Source organism: Halichoeres trimaculatus, unplaced genomic scaffold (genome assembly GCF_033239565.1).
Source record: "Halichoeres trimaculatus isolate MK-OKI-2021-1 unplaced genomic scaffold, fHalTri1.1 fHalTri1_scaffold_1, whole genome shotgun sequence".
NCBI lineage: Eukaryota > Metazoa > Chordata > Actinopteri > Labriformes > Labridae > Halichoeres > Halichoeres trimaculatus.
Genome location: NW_027437179.1, coordinates 37122362 through 37148815, shown reverse-complemented (window position 1 = coordinate 37148815; position 26454 = coordinate 37122362). Strand labels below are relative to the sequence as shown.

Below are 26454 nucleotides of genomic sequence, written 5' to 3'. Positions count from 1 at the left end.
AGTGGCAAGGGCTGTCGTCTGTTGGTCACGTGACCTGAGCTGGGCAAGCTCACGATCTTAATATCCTCTAAACTGCCGAGTTAGAAAATAATTCACCCTCTGTACAGTGTGTGCTGATCGTAAAATTAGCAATTAGCTTGGTTTGTATGTGACTTTCTGTACTTCCAGGGCCAGCCTCAGTTGGACACTGGTGAAACAGCAGGTTTTAGCACTTCAGCATTGTCTCATATTCTTAGACCAGAGGTTGCCGCTTGAGCGACCCAGTGTGCCCCGCTTGCAAATCCAACAAAGAAGAAAAATGTGACACAGTAATGAAAGAGCAACAAAAGAAGACATCCAGCAATTCTTCTTCTTTGTGATTTATGTGTCTCTTTGTTACAAAGCTCAATCAAAATTTGTTTCTTTAAGATGATGAAGATTTACTTTATTAATTGCTTTGGGGGAAAGTTCTGTTTTTTTACACTCTGAACCATGCAACAACTAGAGAGGTCAGAGTGATGGCGCTGGAGGTTTTGGGTGCCTTGCTCAAGGGCACCTGACAGTGCCCATGAATGTAAGCCAACACTTCCCGAGCTATCAGCCCAATTCCCAATCTCGGTCCACACCTGGGCTTGAACCAACGATCCCCCATCACCAAACCAAGTCCTTACAGACTAGGGATAGGCACCCTTCACATTTGGCGCCGATTCCCAGTACCTGGCAATTGGTACCGGTACTTATCAGTACCAATTTTCGGTACTTTTTTGTGTTTATGTGGTAAAAAATATCAATATGTTTAATTATAAAATGTGTATTTTTTTCAATTTAACATATTCATTCTTCGATACATAACCTTGCAATGCTGTGTTCATGTCCAGTATAGAAAATCACCTGCTCTGCCACTCCCTCACAGTCACAAAGATACATTTAGATACCTAAACTTAGTATCTTTTGATTTTATGTGAATCGGTACCCAGTACTTTTGGCAGAATTCGGCCGGTACCTATAAAAGTACCTACTTTGGTACCCATCCCTACTACGGACTGAGCCACTGCCACCCCAGTTCAGCTGTTACACAGGGAGTGTGAATTCTTTCGACTGGTCAATGGACTGCAGTGTTTCTAGCTCCACCTCCTGGGGTCAGATCAGTATATGTGGCACCCCAACAGAAGGGTACCAAAAAGTGGTACGTTACAGGTTGGTAATTTGGGGATCTGTCCCAGTTTTAGTCAAAGGAAACGCCACAAAATGTGTGCCGTACCGAGACAAGCTGAACTGACGTGCTCGGTGGAAACAAGGCTCAAAGCATCTCCAACAACACCTGACAAATTGCTAAATTTGTTGCTAGTTGCTGTTTTGAAAAGAGTCACTAGAGACAAAAACTCACCCCAAAAAAGGACTCATCATTCTCAATGTTTTCCCAAAAAGAAGTATTAAGAGAAAGATCACCCTCTGTAGATACCAAATACGAAATCAGCTTTTGGGTCCAAAAACCCTTTTTGCAGCAGGCTGTAAACAGGTTTCATCCTGCTGTAAAAATGGACATTCAACATCGGTGTTAATGGGGATTTCAGTTGGAGCCAGTGTCGAAGGACGCTTGGGGAACTGGAGGTTTTTGCACATCTGCATCAGCTTCATCTCCACAATGACAGTGACCAGTTGGTCCAAACACGAAAATGCTGAGTGTGCCAGAGTAACCTTTTGTACGCAGGAGTATATAACAGACTATGCTTTGGAAAAGGGAGCAGAATTGAAAAAGACAGATAAAATAAAGAGATGCAGTGACTGTTTCTGGACTGTCTGAGAGGTATTTCTGTGATGCCTGCAACATTTTGGTTGTAACACTTATTGTAAAACAGACAGCATGTTATCTAGCCCCCAACGTGTCGCACACAGCATGCCAAAAGGTGTAATCCTGGCTTGTTTGCAAAAAGACAGATAAGATATGACGTCAAGTGGCTGCTGTTAAATTTCTGTGCCCGTCGCTGCTGTTTCATTTATCTCCAGTTGGCTTTAAAGCGAGCGCTGCTTCACTGGCTTTGCTGATTGAAATTGAAGTCTTTTTCTCATTTAGCGGAACTGTCAAAGCAGAAATTCACCCGAAAAAAAAAAAAGGAAAAAAAAAAAAACAGCCATCTACTGATTACTCTTATTCAAATGAGCTCCCGGCGATCGAGCAGCTAATACTCTGTGCTGCTCAATGGCCTGTGGCTCGAAATTCATAACATCAATTTGTAATGGATACCGGCATTTGTGGACTGAGAATGTTTCCATAATTACATCCCTTTTTGTTTCAGTGTAGAGCTGCTGACAGGTCTACTCTCCAAATGTGCCCATAAATGTACCCCCACTCTTTAAGCATGCTCTTCAGCCCCCCATCAGATTTACGCTCATAAGCTCACAGATTTGTCTCAATAACATCACTGAAATGAGTTTGGAAGAGACAGATTCGCACTCTTAACGTGGAGATTGGGCTGCCTGTGATTACAGCTAAGTGAAATGTGTGTTTTCCTTCAAGGAAACACTCTTAGGATGCATGAAATCGTTGGTCTTTGAAGAAATAAGTTTGCACGCTTTTTGTAGACTCCGAAGTTACTCGGGCTGAATTTCAATCAGGGTCTTGAACATGCTTCAGCACGGAGACTGGTGACGGAGAATGATAAGCAACCTGGCACCAAAGACAGGTGAAAATGAGGTCTCACTTCCTGTCCTCTTGGACTCGGGGTTGAAAACAATTTCCTGTAATATTTAATCATTGAGGAAAGTTAAGACCGTGGTTCAAACATACATCAAAGGGACAGGGTTTAGCAGGGTTTAAGGACAGCCTTTGTGCATTATGTGCTTGAGAAAAATGAAATCTGACTTGAGGTTGCATAAGGTTCATTATTATTCTCACTATTATTCTGCCAGCTTTCCATGAGGTGACTCTGTACCCAGATGACACACAGCTCTACCCCAGCTGACCAGCTGCTGCTGCAACTTAACACTCCATTTCAACCTGTCGCTAGGCGGTAAATTGATAAATAGGTACGAATTCCTTCAGGTGAAAAAAGGATCAAACTGAAATCCTGCCTGACTTTAAAAGAGAATTCCTGAATGGTCAGCACATTTCTTCATTTCCTACAAAACCCCTGCAGGTGTTAACTCATTTGTGAAATCATCTGCGCTTTTTTGAGAGATTTGAATCAGTATTACTGCTGTTTGTGAGTGATACTGGGGTCAGATGAGATGTTAAGAAGTGACTTTGTTAAAACAGAAATTTAAATTGACTCAACCACTGGTCTAAAGGTCAAAGAGAAAGCGAAAGTCAAATTTGAATGCCTTTTATACGACTTGGTAATTACTTATCATATGATTTTTAATGGCATCTCTGCAGTCATATTTCTTTTTTTTTATTATTTTTGGTGTCACCACTTTTTTGATGTTCGTCCACTGTCATAAATTTTTTCATCTCTCTATGAGTCAGCGTTCTTTTCATTATTTTTGTGGCAGGACCACTGAAGTCAATCTTTTCCAACCACTTTTTGCGTCATCACTTTTTCAGGGTTTTAGTTGCATGTCTACAGTCTTCATCACGATTTTATTTTATTTTATTTTTTTTTGCTTTATCAATTTTTGGATGATATTTTCTAATCATTCTTGGGGCTATTACTTATTTTATGAATATTGGTTTCCTCACTTATTTCATTATTTTTGTAGCTTAAAGTTTTCGCTTCAAATTTGCTATCATGATTTTTTGTTATGGTTGTTGCCATCTGGTCCACATTAATCCCTTTTTCCATGTTTTTTGGCATCATCACTTTTTATAATTTTTACCTTCATTACTTTTTATTTGACTTTTGCCGTCATGAAATTTGTGATGAATGGTGCCGTCCAGGGGCGGTGTCATGGGTGAGCCCAACAGGCCAAGGCCCACCTCAAACTTTTCTTTGAAAAAATATTTTTTCTTTCTTTTTTTTTTTTTTAAATTATTGATCTATTTTAAAGGGGAATACTGTAAAATTTTGTCACTTTACGCCCATATTGTGATTGTTTAATGCTCTGTCTTTACAAAATGAGCAACATTTGTCCATTTTTAGCCTGTTGGTAAAATAGTTATGACTTATTCAGCTCCATGTTATACTGGTAGGACTAGAGAATGGTTTTGGGAAAGAGTGTAGATTTTTTTCTTGTATTTAACTGTGGTTAATGTAGCTGCTCTTACAGCCTGTAATACATGAAAAGTTTAGGTGGCACAGCCCATTGGTTGAGCCCTCCTTTTTGGCCAACACCGTTGAGAGCCATTGTTTGTCTGAATAACTCAAATTATATAGAATATTAAAGGATCAAAGCAACCAAATTTGCTTTAAAACACACAAAGTAACATTACTATATGTAATTAATACAGTTATAGCTATTTACTAAATTTTGTGATTTAAGACCCACCCAAATCTGAAATCCTGGCTCCGTCCCTGGGGCCATCTGGTTTGCATTCATCACTCTTTTCATGAATTTTGGCGTCATTTTTTGTTGTTGATTGTTTATGATTTAAAGCATCAGGGATTAGAGATTAAATAACAGATTGTGAGTAAATTTAATGAAATGGTTTCCCAAGCGTGGCTTTGGTTAGCAGAGCTAACACCCTACTTCTGGTCCTCCTTTTTAGATGTCATCAAACTTTATTTACATTTTGTTGATTAACATACTGATTTACTGCACTGGGCTGCTAGAAGCTACCTGTGGTTGGGGCTTATACACACTTGTGTAGTAGAGCATTACAGTATTTGAGCACACATTTACAGGAAGCACTGCAAAAACTAAAATCTTATCAAGTGTTTTTGTCTTATTTTGAAAATGAAAATATCTTTTTAGACTTAACATGAGCCAGATCTACCTGACCAGTCCAGAAAATTGTCTTATTTCAAGTCATTTAAAGACCAAAATGAGGTCTGAATTATTATTTGAACTTTTTACAAGCAATTCAGACCTAATTTTTGTCTTTAAATAACTTGGAAAAGACATTTTTCCTAACTGATAAGTTTAATGTGGTGTCTATTGAGTAAAACAAGACTTTTTTTTTTTTTACTTAAAATAAGACAAAAACACTTGAGAAGATTTCATTTTTTTGCAGTGAGATGTCTGCATGACAGTGAAAACATAGCACAAAACAGGCATTTCTGACACATATTAGTGAAAATTATAATGGTTTGATCAACAGATGAGTGATTCTGGTGCCTACAGTGAAGGTGTTTGTGTCAAATGTTGCTGCTAAAAAATGAGTATTTTTGCTGCAGCCTCCCGGAGAGGAAGAGAAAACCACCAACATCTTCAGGCGTCGTACAGATTTAATCCCAAACTTGTACAAAGAGAAAGTTTAAATCAGCAACAATCCCTTCAGGTTTTTGCCTTTGGAGCTCTGCAGTCATTTGCTGCAGCTTTATTGGAGGTTCCCAGCGACAGCCCAAAGAAAACTGTGCACTGAGCCTTTCTCGGTTGTGCCCCCAAAGCTGTACGGAGCACTCCACCCCTTGATATCAGGGAAGCCAGCTCACTAAATACTTCTACAAAGAAGCTGAAGCTGATCTTTTCGCTTTGAGCCTTAAAGGAGCTTTGACTGTTGTGATAAAGGAACTCTCTCTGCAGTTTGCTGCTTTCAGTCCTGATCTCTCAGATTGGTGTGCTGTTCTGATTTTATCTGTCCTGTTTCATTTTAGAGTGGCTTTGCATTCATTATTATTTATATTAACTTCAACATCTTTTCTCTGAGTCTGGGTTTATTCTGTCTGCCTTCATTCGCTACACTCTGTAATTAATTTCCTTATAATGGAGCGCTCAGGGCTGCATTTCTCTTATAAAAGGTGCAACACAAGGAAAGTGTATTGTTATTATTGTGAAAAGTTATGCTCAGGGAGTACACAAAGCACTGGAAATCAATAAGCCACATTTTTCCGTGTAGTACTAATCAAGAAAACGTCTTCTTGTTGCGCGATTTCTTTTTATTTTTCCATACTATTGATTAACGCAGCAAAGGTGTGTTTCCCACAGTGACTCTGCCTTCATCCCTTAATAACGCCATGATTTATTCAGCAGTCAATCAAACACGGGGTAGTTAGTCGTCTCAGATGCTTTGGTATTAATAGACCTGAGGTATGTTCCCTCGGTCCCATAACAAATATCCCTGTTTGCTTCCATAACAGGTTCATTAGTGAAACTCTTTAACTGCCGTTTCACAGCAGCATGCATTTGTTATTCTGTTGTTGGTACACTTGCTGTGGGCTTGTGTTTCTCTGTCAAGCCAGTGCATCATTATCCCTTCACCCAGACGGATTAGCTTTGTTGCACAGAGGCTCTCCTCCGATATGTCTTTCTCTCTTGATTAGCCGACCGGGGAAATGGGGTAGAACAAATGCTGCTAAATGCCACAAGTGTCAGGATCCATCTCTGGTGAGTTCTGATATACCACCCACCATGTTTGTTAACAAAAGGTACAAATAATCCATACATGCACCAAAGGTTTGAGCTTTTGCAGGCACTGGTTTGCTAAGCATTAGAAATAAGAGGTTAATTTTCTCTACCCACGTTCTCTCCAGCAAACTGCCTCACTCACAGGTATAAAGCTATCCATACATGACACATAGACTGTATATAGAGTGGACAGTGTGGCTCCACCATTTACCATTGTACGATTGTATCGATCAGCCAGCTGATTGATCGGTGCCGATTTCCTTAATTTTGGAGGATAGGTGATCCGCCCATCCTTACATATGAAACTAATTTTATATACCTCCAGGAAGGTCTGACAGCCAGCCTTTGTTGCTTTTTACTCTGAGACCTAAAACTCAGGACACTTTATTGGTTGTTTGAGTTAAAACACAAAGACTATATTGTTTCACAGGTATTATTCAATGATTTTCAATAAATTAAGATTGGAACATTGAAGGTAAATGCTGTCAGTTATAAAAAATAAAAAATAAAAAATTAAAATTGGTATTGGCCCAAATCGGTATCAGCAGGTCAGGCTTTTTAAAGATAGGTGATTGGCCAGAAAATTCCCCCGTCACAGACGCCGCCATTGTAGCAGTTGTGCAGCCAGAGTCTGCACTGTAGAGATTGTGGAAGATTCTGGGAGAAATTGAGTGGAGCCAGGTGACAAAAATAATATTTATTTGTTTTCTTTTGAGAGTCTAATATCTTCTTGACTCTACCTCCCGATATATTTTACAATCCCCGAAAAAAATACACAAGAACAGCAGCTGTCAATCATCGTTAAACGTGACGTAAAACCTCGTTTTTAACCTCTTATAACTGTAAAAATGAAACTTTTCAGAAAAAAGAGGACCTGAATACAAGACAGCCAAATAATATATTCAAATCACCACAACAATCAGACGAGGGAAACATTTCTACGAGGTGTATACATTTTTTAAAGTTGGCCACAGCCCATCTGGAATGACTGGGGAGATGGATTTTTTGACCTATAGAGGGATTATCAGTCTACATCATTATAAAGATGTGCACGCATCTTGACTGCAGAAGCAGTGTTTAGCTCTATTCATTCAGAAGAGTTAGCGGTTTTTAAACACTAAATTCAACCTGTTATTGGCATAAAATATACGGTTGTTCTGTGGTCAGTTTTTAGAAACAGTACTATACAACAGAGACAGCGTCCATCAGGTTTTGACTGTCACAGAGCAACCAGTGTTTTGGAGCTAATAGCGACCATGCTAACTGGTGACTCTCAACTGATAGCATCAGTAAACAGCTCTGGACATAGTTTCTAGTTCTTTTATTATGAACCGGGTCTCACACTCAGCACTCTGTGTACTTTTTTGGGGAGTTTGGGAGGGTTTCTAATTTAGTGACACATGTTTACGTCCTGGTCTGTCACAGTCTGGTAAGTGTCCACAGATAATGCAGCCATGAGCATCAAGTGACAGTTGTGTGTTTAAATTGCTCTCTGGGAAGACGCCAGATTTCTCCACTAAAAAATCTGTCTATGTAAAGTTTGTCCATATCTCTTCAATCACTGCTATTTCACAAACCTGGGAGCAGTTTACCATGCATTTTTTGGTGGTTAACTCCTCTACTTTAGTTGAAAACCATTACACTTCCCACATCTGGCGTTGTTGATAAACAAATAATCTCTCTATACTGCAGCCAGCCACCGGGGGGAGCAGTTTTTTTGGCGACCTCACTTCGAGCAGAGCAGGATGATGCCCATTTTTTTTACAGTCAATGACATGGGACATGACTGCGTCTATCAATCATGTCTTCATTCCCATGATGCATCTCTTGACTAGGTGATGGTAGTATCTCCCTGTGAACTCTTCCCCCTGACAGCCTCACGCGTTAAACCCTGAGTAATCACCCGAGAAGATGACCTAATCGTCCTTAGAGGAGACATCATGACGTGTGTGTGTGTGTGTGTGTGTGTGTGTGTGTGTGTGTGTGTGTGTGTGTGTGTGTGTGTGTGTGTGTGTGTGTGTGTGTGTGTGTGTGTGTGTGTGTGGGGATGCACAGCAGAGCAGAGAAGTCTGAGTACAGAGGCGGTATCTGTGAACCGAGTACATTGGACGGAGATTAAACTCCTGATGGTTGCGTGATCTCATCTGCTCCTAGTAATGCTCCGCTCTCACATCATGTACGCTGTGTGTGCGGTGTCATGCCGCCTGTAGGTGGGTGAGGCATCGACTGGACTAAAAAGCAGCCCAGTACCACTAAGAATAACACCTATGTAGGAAGTGATGCGACCTTTAAGCTGCAAGGCAAAAAAGTAGGAGTGTGGAGATCAGGGCTGTGGATGAGCATCGTGCAGAGTCAGAGTTAGATCAACTTTATGATCCCACATGGGAGACTTTTCACAGTGCTCAGGATGAAAAAAGAAAATCATAAAACCCAGAGACACTAAGAATACTACACACAATCGGACCATAACATACTCACAGTGCAGGACACTGGATCACCATGAGACAGGGGAAGAATAAAACTGTTGTTCATTATTCCTGCATGCTGGGCAGTGGCTCAAAGAAGTCTTCCTGCACCTCATTGTATTTTTCGACTGTGACCCCTTTGGTGAATAGCTGTATTTTTCCAGTGTCTGTTTCTTTCTGCTGTCCTGATGAGATGTTGCAGCCTGGTTCGGTCAGTGGCCTGCTGCTGAAACTCTGTATGTCTGAGTTTAAAGACCAAACTAAATCACACACTGAAACTATCTACTGTAACTTTAGTTGTCTCATTGTTTGGCTGCACCACTGTGGCATAGGCCTGTTGTTAACTGATACACAGCAAAAACTGAAATCTAAACAAGTGTTTAAGCCTGATAATAGTGAAAACATCTGACAAGTCTAGAAAAATGTCTCATTTCAAGATATTAAAAGACAAAAATGTGACCTAAATTTCTTGCTTTTTTTTCTTCCATCAAGTAGGTTATGTTTTCGGAGAGTTTGTCTGTTTGCCTGTAAACAACATAATTTAAAAATTAACAAACAGATCTTGATGAAATTTTCAGGAAATGTTCAAAATGGGGTAAGGAAGAAATGATTAAATTTTGGAGGTGATCTGGATCACTTTCTGGATCCAGGATGTTTTTAAAGGATTCTTTATCATTATGAGATAGGGCTGTTTTCACCATATGTGTATATAACTCCTCGATAAATGGTTGGATTGCTTTGTAAAACAATACAAGACAAGATCACCATAATTTCTAACAGATGTAAAAGTACGATCCAGATCCTGGCAATATTCTGTGTACTAAGTCCCAGAATATGAAATATGTACTGGGTCATCATAATTTTCAACACAGGTAACAAATTATGGTACAAACCTGCAACTAACACCAAATTGTAGCAGACAGTCTGCTGAAAGGAAGTATAACATTAAAGTAGGACTAAAGTGTTGGTGACAATCACAATATGCTTGGCGGAGGTCTGCGCTCTCTGAGTGCTTTTCTTTTTTTTTTTGACTCTTTACAATTCAGGACTCTTTTTTCTTTTCTAATTCCATGAAACCAGACATTTCTCTGGACCTGTCAGATGGTCAAGAAAAGAGAAGATAATGCTTTATTTGTCCAATAATGGGGGAATTTGCAGGGTCACAGCAGCAAAGGTGATAGTGCAGTCTGGAATTCTCAGTATTCAAGTCTGAGTGACGTTCAAGTCACCAAAAAAAGAAAAACTCAGTTTTCTTCACATGAGTTGAGTCCATGTTGTCCAAGTCCTTTAGTACCTTAACCCAAGTCCTAGAAAAGTCCACATGGCAGGAAACTCACCTGTTGGACCTTTAAGTGTCAATCTTTTAGTATATAAAATATAGCGATGAATAAAGCAAAGATTGAGTTCAGGATAAGAGATGCTGCTGTTTGATTTCAGATCATTGTCTGTGTAAACGTGGACTGACTGTTGGACAGTGTCGAAGTGCAGAAAACATTCAGTGAATTCACATTAGCGTCTACAGATCTGAATTTTACAGTGTGACAATTAAATAGTCTCTATTTGGAACCTTAGCTGGATTGCATACACTGTAAGTATAATGCATACAATAAATTATATATAACAATTCATCCAACTTAACAGAATATTCTTTAAATGCAGACCACACCTGCAATTGGAGTTTATTCATCTGATGTTACTGAACTCATCTGTTTAAGGATTCCCATTTGTGATGTTAAAACAGAATACAGCTGAACCAAATATAGTGAAACCCTTGTGTGAGTGATTTCAGGGGCTGACATTGTCGTTATTTAGCAGCTAGCAAGATTAGCTACAGTCAGAGTAACATTAACATCACCACCAATTCTTTTTTCTGTTTTTTTTTTTTTTTAATTTTTAATTTTTTTTTTGGTCTAAATCTTCTACTCAATGTTTTTTGTTGCGGAGCAAACACGTTGCTCTGTATTTGCCAATGTTAGCCGTAAAATCTTCAAAAGCAACCCGTGGCACCTTCCTTAACATCCTACGACACACTGTTGCTGACAGGAACAGCACATGAAGGCATATGCAGGTAAACACACACAAGTGGCAGCTGTAGCCTGAAATCTGATCTGTAATTAGGAGCTTACACCAGAAGAAATTATGAGTTAAAATTAACACAGCATTCATTGATAAACAAGCCTGAGTCCCTTGAGTCCTTATGCAGCCAGAGGCTGAGTACAAGTCTAAGTCCAAGACATCTGTGCACAAGTCCAGGTCGAATCATGAGTGCTGTATATTAGGACTCAAGCCTTGAGTCCCAGTCTTAGTAAGAATCTATAAAACAAACTAATTTTAAGTTTAATCTAAGAAAAACACATACAGATGATTACTTACAAGTAAGAAACATGCAGACCAATAACAGAGATTTAAAAAAAGTATGTACAGAATTAGTCAACAGGAAAGAGGCATTGCTCATGTTTAGAGGTGATATAAAGTGATCATTTCACCTATACATAAAAACAATTATTGTGCATGAAGGTTACAGAGGGTTGCAGCATTAGCAGGGTTGACTTTTGCACTTGTGTCAGTTTAAGTGTTTATGGGTGGTTATGTAGTCTGACCACGGCAGGACGAAAAGGCATGTATCTCTCTCTGTGAGGCACTGCAGGTAAATGTGGCCAATACTGAGTCTAAAAAGACAATTTTAAAAAGACATTAACGCTTGCTTCGATTTCAGTTTTTGCAGTGTGGGGCAAACTGTCCCAAATTAAACACAACACAGTTGTAGAAACGATGTTCTATCTTCCTGTGGCCAATCAGTAAAAGCTCTTTTTCCACACAGGGCGTTTGTTGCTGCGGTTTCTCTCACGCCTGATTGCCTCCAAACAGGAGTCGATGACTGAAAATAACTCCTGTTAATCATCCAACAGCAATGCAAATTTGTGACAAAGTGTTTTGTTTGGATGAGAACTAAAGCCATAATCCGTCATCTACGGCTCGAGTTGAATAACAGCAGAGAGATGGAGTGGGGAAAGTGTCGACTGCAGCATATGTTGGTAATGATACTGATGAAGTTATCTGTGCTTGATGGAAACAGAAGCAGAAGCACAAAGAAAGTAATTGTAAAAATCTGAAGAGGTGAAAAGAGGTAGCGCTGCAGGGGAATGCTACTTCTCTGATGCTCAGGAACTTTGAGGGGTGGAGCCTGCAAGCTGAACTTTTCTGATTGGTGGAGCACCAACAGTGTTTTTATTTCCCCCTGTGCTAACAATAAGTTGACCCCCAGCTGTGATGGACTTGGTTTAACAACTCCTAAACAATGGTCTTCTTTGAGCCTGATAGTGTGAATGTGTATCTGTCAGCTCCTGGTGTTACAGTGTAAAGAATGACCCTGTAAACTGGAGACCTTCAGCTGAACATGTCAGTGGATATCCAGTTTACAATAGCTGTTGAAACACAGAAGTCCTCAGGAATGCGTCCTACCTTTTTTTCTTTGTTGTTGTTTGTTGATACCAGCCTGTTTTCACCTTCTTTGGCTTCATCTTTGTCTTACTGCCATCTACTGGTGTGTTAGTGAAGTGCAATTACCTTGATTTCTTCTCTATGGCTTTTTTTTTTCAAACCACCACTATTGTTTATACAAAATTCAGTATGTAGTAGACTGTGTGCCAAAACTTGCAAAATCTGCAGTATGCCAAAAATCCCCAGATGTCCTGTTGAGCCAGAAAATTTTCTCAGTTTGCAGCGGACCAGTCTACCTGGAATACTGTTTCCCACAATACACAGCACTAATGCTGTTTGTCTAAGCAGGTGGCAAGTATAGACTGTATAAAACATGGACGTAGTCTCGCCGAAATCACCCCTCTGTTTCTAAAACGGAAAATGAAGCACATTGGCTTTAGCAGCCATATTGGTAGTGGCAAGGGCTTCGCCTACAGCTATAGGGCGCCTATTGGTCATGTGACCCTCAGCTGTGTCTCTTATTGAGGTAGCTCGTGATCTTAACATCCTCTGAACGGTCGCGTTAGAAAAAAATTCACCCCCCGTACAGTGGGTGCCGGTAGTAAAATTAGCAACTCAGGCAGGAGACGTTTTTTGAACCAGGCTGTAAATAGGTTAATTTCTGTTTTGAAAACGTCTTTTTTGGGTTGGTGTGTATGTGACTTACGGTACTTCTGGAGCTAGCCTCAAGCGAACACTCGAGAAACAGCAGATTTTAGCACTTCCACATTGTCTCACGTTCTTAGACCAGAGATTGCCGCTTGTTGGCAAGTTTTGGTGAATTACTGCCATCTACTGGAATGAGTTGGCATTACAACTTCAATATAACAACACTAACGTTAGCAGTGACACAAAAGAAACACAAGTAAATGTTGCAACTTCCAGTTATACAAGAGGTGTTTACTTCTACAAATTTCTTTTAAGCCCATATAAACCACTAATTCTCTTTTTTAAACCATACATGGATTATATGGACGTGATTTCCATCAGCTGTAAAAAATAAAAATCCCTTTCAGATTTATTTTCAGTGAAGGATATAAATTTTGGTGAAAGATTAATCATCAAATATGAGATTCTGCTATGATATAATTAACAATATAACTCAAATGCCAAGATCATATCAAAGTTTATGTTGTTCCATTATAATAAAGGCAAAATAAAATCCATCAGTTGTAGCTCCGCCTCCGAAACTGAAAACCATACTAGCACACTACAAAACAGACCCAACAGAACAGTCATCCTACAAACATGACATGATTTGCATAATCTACTTGGTCTTCAGCCGGTGGTGGAAATACAGACAACGCGCCACAAGAACCATTCAGTTCCAGGAATGAAAAAATGCTGTTATCACACAACTCTACATGTACTCAGGTGTAGGATTATGCTTCAATTGTAACTGTCACTCCTGAATTATTAAAGTATTGTGTGTAAAACCTTTCCTAAATTATGAATTACATTTGAATGAGGCTGCCTCTGAGCTTGCACATGGCTGCAGAAACCCAGCGCTGGCACTCATAGATCATTTTGAATAAATTTTTAAAAAAGACTAAAAGGCTCCAATTCCCAGGGGACACTATCAGCAGGCTCAGCCCAACTTTCCTTGGACGCCACCACCAACAGAGTGACCAGACATGGCGTAGCAGTACGCTGCCAAGCCAGTTTGATAGTTCTAATGTAGTTGATACGGTTATGAAGCAACCAACACTTCCTGCCAATGCTGCTTCTAAAAGAATGAGAACTAGTCTTAAGTTTTTACAGAGTAAATAAGAGGATCTGGACTGTTTTTCATCAATGAAAACTATCTTGATTTTAAAAAAATATCCCAAAGGAGTTTCTTCAAAGTCAATTTAAATTTTAGACGGACCAAACCTACCTGACAAAACGCAGCATGAGCTCCCAGTAAAGACAACTGGAACCACTTTAGACCCTTTTAAACCTATAAATCAGAAGACGAAGCGTCTTCTCTTTACCTGCCAGACCCCTCATCATTCAGCTCAGGTTACTATGCTCACACCTGCTCCCAACAGTTCCTCTCTTCATAGCCAGATTGCTGTCTCCTTGATTGGAAATTGAGCTTGTCGTTCCAGCTCTGCCCACCCTCTAACGGGTAAAAGTGTCCACTTTCTGTTCCTGACCCTCAAGCTCTGCCCAAGCATCTTCACTTTCCATCTGCTCCTCTGCTGTTTTGCGTTCAGTGTAAGTTTACCTGCGTACCCACCTGTGGATTCCTGTGAATCTGGGACTCTCGTGCTCCAGAATGTCGTCCGATCTGTTTGTTTTCTGAGCCTCCACCTGGTTCCATCTGTCCCCTTCCCTGCTGGATTGATACCAATAGCTGTCCTAATTGAGGGTCTGCAGCCTTAGTGGGCTGTGTAGACCCCAAAGGCCAAACTTAATTGAGACAGTCTGGTCTACAGAGCACTTCCTGTTTGTCACTCTGGACATCACGCAGCACCGCCCTCATCTGTTAGACTCATGTTGCTTTTCAGACATGTAAACAAAAACCTTACATTTAAAACAGGATGTTTTTACTATGATTTTTTGGTAATATTTTACTTGATTATTATTATTTTCTTTATTTATAGAGTATAAAACCACAATGTACATGTAAGAGTTAAGCAAAAGTGTACATTTTCAACATCTGAAAATAAATAAATAAATGAGTAAATATAAGCTGTTATACTTTTAATGCTTTACTTGAGGACTTAACTGATTGAATGTTTTGTTTGAATTCCCTGTTAAAAAAAGTTTGAAAAATCATTAAAGGTCCCATATTATGCAAAAATCACTTTATTAAGTCTTTCAGTGAAATTTGTGGGTCTTTGGCTTTCCTCCCAGCCTACAAAATGTGATATTTAATGACAAAACCTGTACTTAGTAGTGCTTGTGAATGTAAAATCCTGACCTAAAACAAGCTGTTTGGATTTTGGGGATTTGTCGATGTCAGGGATTCCCTTTTTTGACCAATCAGGAGCAAGTATGACCTGATTGGTCCACCAGAGCAGATACCCCTGCACCCACTCCCCGCTGCTGCTTTGTTTTTGGCTGTAAACAGCCACATAGTTCCATGCACAAGCTTCCTATCTCAGAAGAAGACAAGACTAAGTGGCTAGAGTTCATCTATGAGGGAAATGTGCCAGCTACACTCAGTAAAACTGTGCATGTGTGTGCTAGTCACTTCACGGCCGACTGCTTTTCCAACTTTGGACAGTCCAACAGAGGGCTAGCGAATAGACTGGTCCTGAATCCAGGCGCATTACCAACCACCCTCCAACAAACCTGGGACCCTGGAAATGTGAGTATTTTAAATGCTGTGTGCTGTGGAGCAGATGTAAGAGCTTTCCTCAGTGTCCCCCCTGTCTCTGTGTGAGCTTTAGGATGCTAACTTTAGCTGTGGTTAGCCTGTTGTTTGCTGTTTTCTAAACATTGTGCACTCAGAGCTCGTGGCGCAGCTCTCAGTGACGTGGAAGAGTGGGGCGGTATCAGTGGTGGCTCATTTACATATGAAGGCCACGCCCACTAAATCAGAGCGTTCTGAACAGAGGGGCTATGAGAGCCTGGAAACAATGCTGCTGTGCTTGATTTATTGGCTTTTTGGACCAAAACATGTTACTACCATTTCATGAAGACGTCAGTGATCCATATTAAACTGCAGAAAAGGAACATAATATGGGACCTTTAAGTAAATTTTTTTTCCACAGAATTTACATTTATGAACATAAAAAGAGCCCAAACAACACATTTTTCTACATTAAAAAAAATATTCTTCAGTGTTTTAGAAATACAATCACACAGCTGTTGCCAGAAATGCTTCACAACTAGATAAAACAGGAGTCCTTCTGGAGTTCAGCCGTGTCCATTATCTTTGGCATCATGTGCAATGAATCTTGGGATATGTGAGGCTCCTTCGCGGCATCTGTAAAGGAGGTTGGATTTGTCGGCAAATTTTGTGGCAGCCTTTGAAATGAGACAGCCTTCAACGTGCCGCTGTGACATAATCGGTCTTCAAGTCCAGCCTTCCTCACACTTCTCTTCCTGAGTTACTTCCTGTGTTCTTCATTTGGTTTTAGAACAACCAGTTGTGAAAGTGTAAAAGTTTAATGATGAAGCAAAATCAATCTGCCAAACTTTAAAACAAATATGGTCGTGTGAGATCTCTGAGTTTGTGACCTGCCAGCTGCTCTCACCACTCCTCTCTGTCCTCACTTCTGCTTTATTTACTTCAAACTCTGGCCTTCAGCTCACTACCAAACATCATTTTGTTTAATTGAAAGTTGTTCTGGAGGGAAAATAAAGCTCTTCTGACCATTAGCAAGCCCATTAGGTTGAGCGGACAGAGAGTTCAAACATCGACTCGTGTTTCACAACTCGTTGATCTTTAGCCGGGCGCTTTGTTCTCCCACAAAGCAGGTTGAATAAAGGTCAGCGCTGACAAAGACGGCTGTTGGTCAGCAATGCACGGGCACCAAAGTTGAAACACAAATGTGCAAATTTAAGAAATTCTGTGAGTTAATCCACAAACTGTGATCATTAAGAGAAGTGAACCTGGATCTGCAGCTAACAAATGTGGGCTGGCTAAGTACCAATCCAGGAAGACTGTTTAATTAAGGATCTGCACTTTGCTTTTGATGTCAAGTTTCCCAAATTTCCTCCAAGCACTTTGGCTTCGGAGATGAATATCAAGTCTGAAAATGATCTTTGATTTCACTAGCTGCTGTCACAGTTTGGTATTTCACAAGGAAAAACAACCCAAATCAAGACTTACATTCATTATAGAATTTCAAAAAAGAAGCAAATTTCCAATATCTGATTTCAAATGCAGATGTCAGATGTAAAATCACAGTCCACAGGAAGGAGAAACTGCATTAGAAGTAGAAAAAAAAAAAACAAGCAAACAAAAGGCCCTTAAAGACCTCTTCTACTAAGAAATAAATAAAATAAGTTAAAAATGGAATTAAAAGAATGCAAAGCCATGAGGAAAAAAACATCAGGCAAGTTTGATACGACATTAACAGACAATTCACAGTGACTAAAACGACACACTAATAAAACTAATCGATAAAAAACATAAAGTACAGGAAGTGCAATGAGTGAAACACACAAAAGACAAGAAACTTTCAAAATAAAAGTAACATGCAGAGCAACCAAACAAGAAAAATTCCAACAGGTGAAAATTGACTTGAGATCAGCGTTTGTCATGGAAAAGATCAACACAAGCCAGGTTTACATGGAGCCTAATATTCTGATTAGAATCCGGTTAGAAGCCCAAATATTTATATGAATAAAAATGCTCCATATAAACACCTTAAATGGGGTAGTATATTCCTTTTCCCAAACTGATTAAAAGTAAAATCCTGTCATGTAAACAGTGAATCAGCAAGTTGTCAGACTGGGTTCTGTCTGCTCATGCTCAGTCTTGACGTAAACATCGATCAGTCCCATGATTTGAGGGATGAAATGCGCTGCCTCAGATCGCCTGGCAATGTCAAGGCTCCCTCTTCATTCCTTTTAAACATGCCCTGACAAAACATGTATGTAAACTTTTTCATTGTGCTTTTGTGAATGCTGAACTGGTTGGAGATGAGGCAGTATTCTGCACAGCTACCAAGTCTATACAAAACAATAGCAACACGCATAATCCATGAAATGGGTGCTCTGATGATGACTCCCTCTGGCCTGTCCACACAACTTTGTGAATGAAGAGCGCGTCATTCAAAAGTTTTGCTTCCATTCAAGGTCGGTAATCTCAAGAAGTACAACTCTTTCCCACCAGTCTTTGCTGCGGACCTCCATTCTCCGCTTTCTGGTCTTCAGAGGAGACATGGGCAGAACGCAGAAGGCCCTCTTCTGTGCACCTTCTCCTCTTCAGTGCTTCCAGGAAGAGCGCGTTAGTTGGAAGCTGTTGCTTCAATTAAAGTGTAAAAACAATTGCTAATACTTTGCATAATAGATGAAATACCTCCATCTTTGATCAATCATGTGATGTTTAAATAGAGCTGCATGGATCACGTGTCTGTAAAACAGCTACTCCGATAAAATGTGGCACATGTTAACGCCAGATCGGAAAAGATTACTTCACATAAACAGTTCACCTGAGATCTTCAATCAAAATGATTTTAAAGTCTGGATGTAAATTTTCTTTACACCTCAAATGCACCAGACAACTGTCAACTCACACCGGCTGTGTGTTTAGTCCAACAAGCTGGATGACTGACAGAAAGCTGGAGTCACAGACTGAGAAGTTCCCACTCTTCCCCCTCCATTGATAAGTCTTTCCTCATTCATGTTGGGCTGTAAAACCTCAAACCTGTTGACTCCTGGTCTGGCTCTGCTCATTATGTCCATTTGTGGTCATAATCAAGCTGAATACGAACTGATTTTAACATGGTTTGTTGACTTTATTTTGGAAGTCACTGGATGTTTTTAGGTAGTTCCTGGTCACAACTTCCTGTCCCCCTTGATTTTCTCTATGATTTTTCTCTGTGCATCACAGCTCTGTGTCCTATATGATCTGTTAAAGACTCCATTTGTCCCTTTAATCTGGCCTCACTTGTATGTTTCTCATTGTTATAGATACAGGAAGTAAAATGACACACTGCAAAAACTGAAATCTTATCAAGTGTTTTTGTCTTATTTTCAGTAGAAAATTCCTTTTTAGACTCAATATGAGCCAAATTCACACGACCAATCCAGAAAAATGTCTTGTTTAAAGTTATTTAAGGACAAAAATGAGGTCTGAATTGCTCGTAACCAGTAAAAAAAAATCTGCCAATGGAACAAGAGAAAAGTTACTTGTATTAAGACATTGTTCTAGTCTCAAGGAAATTTTCAAGCAATTTTTTCTTGTTCCATTGGTAGATTTTTTTACTGGTTACAAGCGATTCAAACCTCATTTTTGTACTCTGATAACTTGAAACAAGACATTTTTCTGGATTGATAAGTTGAAAGTGGCTCATACCGAGTATACTAAGACAATTTTTACTCAAAAAAAGACAAAAACACTCGATAAGATTTCAGTTTTTTGCAGTGCAGCTTTAAGTACATGTCCTGAACAAACCAATTGTTTTCTTGACCTTTGACCTTGGGTAAATTAGTCATAAAGTCTGAGGGCTCCAGTTTTTCTATTAAGTTCCATTAAGTGTTTCGTTTTTGTCTTTTACTCGTGGTGACTTGGAATAGGATGTAGTCCTCAAGAGAAAAAAATCCAAGATATGAAAAAAATGAATCACTAAGTGCACTTCATCCATGTCTATCCTCCTTACCCCCTCACCTCGACTAAACTGCTCGTATGCACACACACTGCATCCAAAAGTAGGAGCAGAGCTGCTCAGTCTTTACTTTGGACTGGAGCACTCTGTGATGATGACCAGCCAAGCATGAACCACCACTTAACCATCCACCCCACTGAGGAGAAAGAGCCGGAGAGACGGTGTTCACAAACTGCTGCTTCTCCATAGTGCATTGGAGCCTCTGTTTCTCTTCTCATTACAGCCCTGAAATGAGGCACCACAGGGTCAGAGAAGCCATTTAATCTAACTCAGGCTCTTTGGGACTTGAGGGGAGCGCTTTAAGACGCTCAACATGATTTGCATCCATTTACCTGCAGCGTGTTGACCTTTTAGTTTCAGCCCCTCAAACATCTTTAACCGAAACACATCAGAGAAAGTGACAGCTGGGAATGTCAACCAGCAGTTTGTTTACACTCGTGCGTCACCAGAATGGGTGCTTAACCCCTGTGAGCGCTTTGTTTGGAGCTGCTGTGTTTAATATTCAACTGGTGGAGCAGCAATGAGAACAACTACAGTCTCTACACTATTACCTTCTGTGATGCTGGCTTCAATTTGGAGGAAGAGAACAAACCTTGAGCCTGGAGGGATTACTGTGCATGTGTAAGGTGTAAGGTGTGTCTGTGTGATTGGCTTGGAGAGGATGAAAAATGTTCTGTTTTGCAGCTTCTAGTGGAAGAGAAAGAGGGAAGAGATATACAGTGGAAGAGGGGGAGTCAGAGGGAAGATATGGAGGCAAACAGAAGGAAGTTGATATTACAGCATAATTGGATGTAACTAAATCCGTCGTCTCTGCAGCTTTTCTTCGGAATTGCTTGTATTTGTGATGGAATAATACCCCTAACTTCTGTTGCTGCACAGAAAAACACTCAATAATTCTAAACAACTTCGCCCAACCCCCTGGAAAAGCTCAAGGCGCGAAAAAAATAGTCCCCCATCTCAGCCACAAGCTGGTGCTGAGCGCGTTACGAGCAGAGCTGCGTGCGCTCTCCTCTCCGCCTCTCTGTCTCTCTTTTTCTCTTCTCTCCAAAGTCTCTGGCACACAGCAGCCATCTGAGAGCGCAGAGGCGAGTTCAGGCTCATGCACGGAGATGTGACCCATGTAGAAAGCGCGCAGGAGCAGCAGCAGCGGCAGCAGCAGCAGCAGCCTCCGTCCAAGATGTGCCAGTGCGACTCCTCCGAGGCGAAATCGAAACCAGGCTCCCTCGCTGAAGCTGGGAAGCTCTTCCTGAAACACACCACCTTGCATGGCTTGAGGCACATCTTCCTCAGCGGCTCCTACCCGCGGAGGGTCGCGTGGCTTCTAGCTTTCCTCGCGGCTCTGGCGCTGCTCTTCACCTGGTCCTCGAACAGAGTCCGGTACCTGCTCTCCTCGCCCGTGTACTCCAAAGCGCACATGGTGTACGCAAAGAGACTGGTCTTCCCTGCTGTCACCATCTGCAACCAGAACCTGCTGCTGCCCCGACGCATGAAGAAGACGGACATATTCAGCGCGGGGAGGTGGCTGGGACTTTTTGGGAGGAACTGGCAGGTGTCACCCGCGGCCAGAGAGGCGCTCACCCCTCTGCGGGTGGACGGAGGGGAGATAGGAGAGCCGCCCTGGTCGCCCCTGTCTCGGATTTTGGACTTTAACCACTTTCTTCCTCCTCCGCGGGAGTCCCAGCCGTCCATGCGGCAGCTCCTGGACCGACTGGGACACCAGCTGGAGGAGATGCTGCTGTACTGCCGCTACCAGGGAGAGCTGTGCGGGCCGCGCAATTTCAGCACCGTGAGTGTGTCTCCAAAGTTCAGTTTCTTTGTTTTCCTTCCCCCCCCGCCCCAACAGGTTGATGCAGCTCTTCTCCATCATTAAGAGCTGTGTCAGAAGGTGGCGTGTGCGTAATTGCCTGTCAGTATCCTGTTCGCGTCAGGCGCCGTGTAATTAATGCACACTCAGGCTGTATTCCTCTGTAATGTTGCTTCTTGATGCGCCTCAACAGTTCAATTATCCGTCTCTATAGCTCGTAAAATCCGACCATGCTGCTGTAGATCTATGGACTTATGCTGTGTAGTGAGTTTGTGCAGATTTATGGAGCACAATTGAATCCAAGCTCACCATAAATCACTATTATGCTGCTGTTTTATTCCTGTATTGCACCTAAAGTGACTGCTCTTAAAGCTCACTGTGTGGCGGTGATTTTATCAGCAGCTGTCATATTCCTCCCTCCCTCTTCCTCCCTCTTCCTCCCTCTCATCACTCACCTTCTTAATAGATCCATCTCTTTGTATCTCACCCTCTAGACATGATGAAAAATGTGTATTCCCATTGAAATTCCCACACCTAACAACATCAAAAGTTGAATAATCACATCAGAGATGATTGCAAACAGCCAGCAGTCTTCCCCACTCACCAGATGGTCTGAGTGGGTCCCTCCCCTGTCGTCCATCACCGCAGGATCAATGCGTTGTACACTCCCATGCTCACCAGAGGCCAATCTGCCTCCTAATGAAGACTTTTGATTCATTTAGCGAAGCTTTACAGCAACCGTGATGGAAAACAGTTAGCCCCGCTGATAGACTGCGAACGCATTGATTGCACTCCATCATCGCCTGGAGACCAACGTGAAAGCCTCCATTCTCCCCCTCACCTCATTACCCAAATTTGTTTTTTCTTAAGTAGATTTTCCTCTGGTGTTGGGAGCGCAGTTTGATGTTGGGAAATCAGTTTTCGTTTGCACCGGGCATGACCGAGGGATGTTTCATGTTTTGAGGGGAAGTATTTTAATTTGGAAACCGCTTGCCTCGGTGGCAGCCCCTTCGGTCTCTTCGTCATCAAACCGCATCCACCAGTAATGCATCAAACAGAAGCTTTTATGTCTCCACAACTTCAAACCCTCGATGCAGCTGGAACCACAAAACAAGTTATCACAGTCGAACACATTTACCAACATCTTAGGAGTCGGTTCGTGTTGTGCAGAGTCTTTAGAAAGGACGACTGAGCAAAAGCAAAATCAAGTCATTTCACAGATAAATCTGGGTCTGGTTTTTGGGGACATGTGTGGGGCATAGATAATCGATAATGCCTTGCTCAGCCTTGAGGCAGGTTGAGACCAGCTGTCCACTCCACTTAAACCAATAGAGTCTGTCACACTGGAGGATTGAGGCGTGCAGGAGGAAGAGGAGTCCGTGCACATACAATAGGTGTCCGGGATGTATTGACTTTGGCGCAGGAAGCCCGCCACATGTTGCAGAGTCACTCTGGAAACTCTCTAAATATGGTCCACTGGCCTCCTCAATCCATCCCTCCCTCTGTGCAGCCGCTCCAGCCTTCTTTATCGGGGCTTTAGCAACACTCACACATGCCCAGTTCTCATCAGGCAGGCCTCTCCTCACTCGGGCATTGATTTTTTTAGTTACAAAATCCATCCGAGGACACGCAGTCAGCCTCTGTCCCTCCTGTGCACCCCTATTGATTGACAGCTTTCCACTCAAGTTGCTTAAGTCTTACTGGGCAGTCTAAGCAGAGGTTTATTTCCTGTGTGGATCAGAGTAATCGCTGCTTTTCTCTGTGGATCTATGGATGAAGTGTTGCAAGGAACATCCACTCGAAGTCTTTTAAACTTTGCTTAAACAGACACTTCTGTGTTTGCATGAGTCCCCTCAGTATGAAAAAATTGTGAAGTTAGACACACTACAAACAACAACAACATTTCTCCACATTCAGCTCAAAACTCACTTTTTATAAAGATTCACAGAAATATCTGAACTGTATTTGTCAATATGAAGAGTTCATTTGCAAAAACAGATAAACGCCATTTTGGAAAAAAAATGAGCTGAAGCTTGTGATTTACTCTTTGTATTGCATTGTTTACAAAGCTGAAATCCATTTTGGTGCAATGCCGATATCTCCTGTTGGAAACCTGATCAAAGCTCATGTTTTGTTGCAGAAACCGCTATACGCCACAGCTGTTTCTTTTAAAAACTTTTCTTTTTTGAAATGGAGTTATCTGCTTTTGCAAATGAACTCTTCAAATATTATATATAAATGTTATAAATAAATGTACTGATTCTGAATATTTAGCTACGTTTCCAAACATTTAGTTTACATTCTAGATATTTGGTTAAGATTTTAAATTTTTGAAATAAAAACTAAATATTAATCAAAGATCTTAATCTTTTTCAAGTCCCCTTTCCCTTCAGGAAAGGGGGCAAGATGCCAGAAACAGGCCACGGGCTAGACTCAAACCCGGGCCACCTTCTCATACCAAACCTCATGGGGTGTGACCTAAACCACTAGGCCATCTGCGCCCTGAGATTTCTAAATCCTAAGCAAAGATTTCTAAATGTTTAGCTAATATGCAAATTCACACTCCCGCCTGCTGGAAGCACCAAATAAAAGTTCGGGGAAGCGACCCAGTCAAGCAAGATTTTGAGAATGTAAAGCTCTACTTCTTCGTTGTCGGCCACAGGATCATCAACAGTGTCATCACAGCACTTTTCTAACGGCTGATTTAGCCAACTGTGTTTGACATCCTCGAAATCTCGCTTGGCTGGGTCGCTTTCTCCAACTTTTATTTTGGTGCCTCCAGTGGACGGGAGTGTAAATTTTCATGTTAGCTAAATATTTAGTACCTTAAGATTTAGAAATCATAACTTCATATTCAGCGCCGCAGCCTCGTAGCAAGAAGGTCACCGGTTCGATCCCCAGCTTGGCCGGTGGGCCTCTCTGTGTGGAGTTTGCATGTTCTCCCTGTGCGTGCATGGGTTCTCTCCAGGTTCTCCAGCTTCCTCCCACAGTCCAAAAACATGTTCATCAGGTTAATTGAACACACTAAATTGTCCCTAGGTGTGAGTGTGTGTGAATGGTTTTCTGTCTATAGCCACGTATACATGGACCCAAATATTCCACTTGCATTCGGTTTGCAACAGAAAGTTGTCAGGGTGCGTTCTTTCAGCGCATGCTCAGATATAACGTAAGACGCAACTAGAGACATTCATTGATAAATCACGGGATGTTTATGTTTTTCTGTGCATGCCCCATTGACTAGTTTGTTTGATTATAGCAGCGCATGAAGACCAAAGATTGGAATATTCCTTTCCATGTACACTATTGTTTTCAGAAACGTCATTTAGAAAGATTCAATTCGGAAAGACGAAAAACTCCTCATGTAACCGTGGCTTATGTATCAGCCCTGTGGATGACTGGCGATCAGTCCAGGGTGTACCCCGCTTCTCGCTTATGATGTCTGGGATAGGCTCCAGCCACCTGCGACCCTGAACAGGATAAGCCGTTCAGAAAATGAATGAATGAACTTCATATTCAGATAACTTAGCAAATGTGTAGAAATCTTTGCTTGAGATAAAAAAAACTGCTGAAGATTTAAAAATCCTATATACATCTTCACAACTCAGCAAATACTAAGAAATCTTTAAGATTGAGAAATCTTGACTCGATATTTAGAAAACTTAGCAAATATTAAGAAATCTTTGCTCAAGATTTAACAATCCTGAATAAATACTAGATGATTATAAGAAAATAATAAAAAAAATCTTGTCAAATATTTAGAATTTTTGTATACAATTTAGAAAAATTGTGACTAAATATAAAGAAACCTTAGCAAATATTCAGAAATATTGCTTAAGATGAGAAATCTTAGATAAATATCAAATATTAGCTGTATATTCAGAAATATTGGTAAATATTTAGAAATCTTTGCTAAAGTTGTTAAAAAAAACCTGACAAAATATAGAAATATAAGCAAATATGTAGAAATCTTTGCTTAAGATTAAAAAAATGCTGAAGAATTAAAAATCCCATCTAAATATTTATAATTCACCAAAAATTTAGAAATCTTTGTTTATGATTTAGAAATCTTGACTATATATTTAAAAACTTTAGCAAGTATTAAATCTTTGCTAAAGATTTGATAATCCTGACTTAATATTAGAAAATAATAGAAAATCTTAGCAAACAATTGAAAATTTTTATTCAAGATTAAGAAATCATGACTAAATATTTAGAAACATTTGCTTTAGTGGAAATCTAAGAAAAATGTTTAGTCTTAGCTGTATATTCAGAAATCTCAGCAAATATATAAAAAATCTTTGTTTAAGATTAAGAAATCTTGACTAAATATTTAGAAATCTTTTTAAAGACTTGGAAATCTTTGCCAAAGATTAAAATATCCTGACCCAACATTTAAAAACCTTATTAAGTATTTAGAAATATTTGTCTAAGATTAGAAATCTTGAATAAACATGCAGTCTTAGCCTAATAATTAGAAATCTGAGCTTAATATTTAGAATTTAAACTAAATGTTTAGACATGTAGCTAACTATTTAGAATCAGGACATTTATTTGTCAAATTTAGATATGATATTTGACACATTTTTTTTCACAAATATTTCGTCAAATCTGCAAAAAAAGTGATGTGTTAGAGCTAAATGTGGGGAAGTGTTATTTGTAGTGTGTGCGCTCCATATGCAATAACGTGGAGCAGGAGATACAGATCCTGACATAAAAAACAAACAGGGATTGTTTCCCTCTGACTTGCAAACAGACTTCATTTCCTTTGTCTTTATTACTTGTAATCAATGTTGAGCCCATATGGGAGCTGAACTACAAGCTGTAAACACAGCATTAACATATTACCGCCCTATAAAGATGCCACAGTAACATTTGCAGCAGACACCTGTTTACTGCGTCAGCACACACACACACACAGAGCCACAGCAACCACGGTCTGAGTCATGTTCCTGGTCACCTGCTCCGTCACTCGGTGCCTGTTGGTAGTTTTATCAGAGCTTTTTTATGTTAA

General features: G+C 40.5%; 1 protein-coding gene across 2 annotated transcripts in view; it reads left to right on the top strand.

The window, feature by feature from the left end:
* asic1b (acid-sensing (proton-gated) ion channel 1b) overlaps positions 1–26454 on the top strand; it is a 374230-nt gene that overhangs the window by 287396 nt on the left and 60380 nt on the right. Inside the window, exon 1 of one of the 2 annotated variants that reach the window (XM_074676104.1) lies at positions 20634–21425. The exons of the other annotated variant lie outside the window; for it this stretch is intronic. Coding sequence (XP_074532205.1) covers positions 20739–21425 — 687 coding nt within the window. The 5' untranslated portion in view covers positions 20634–20738. Of the gene's footprint in view, positions 1–20633; positions 21426–26454 lie in introns of those variants that run through there. 2 annotated transcript variants of the gene reach the window in all.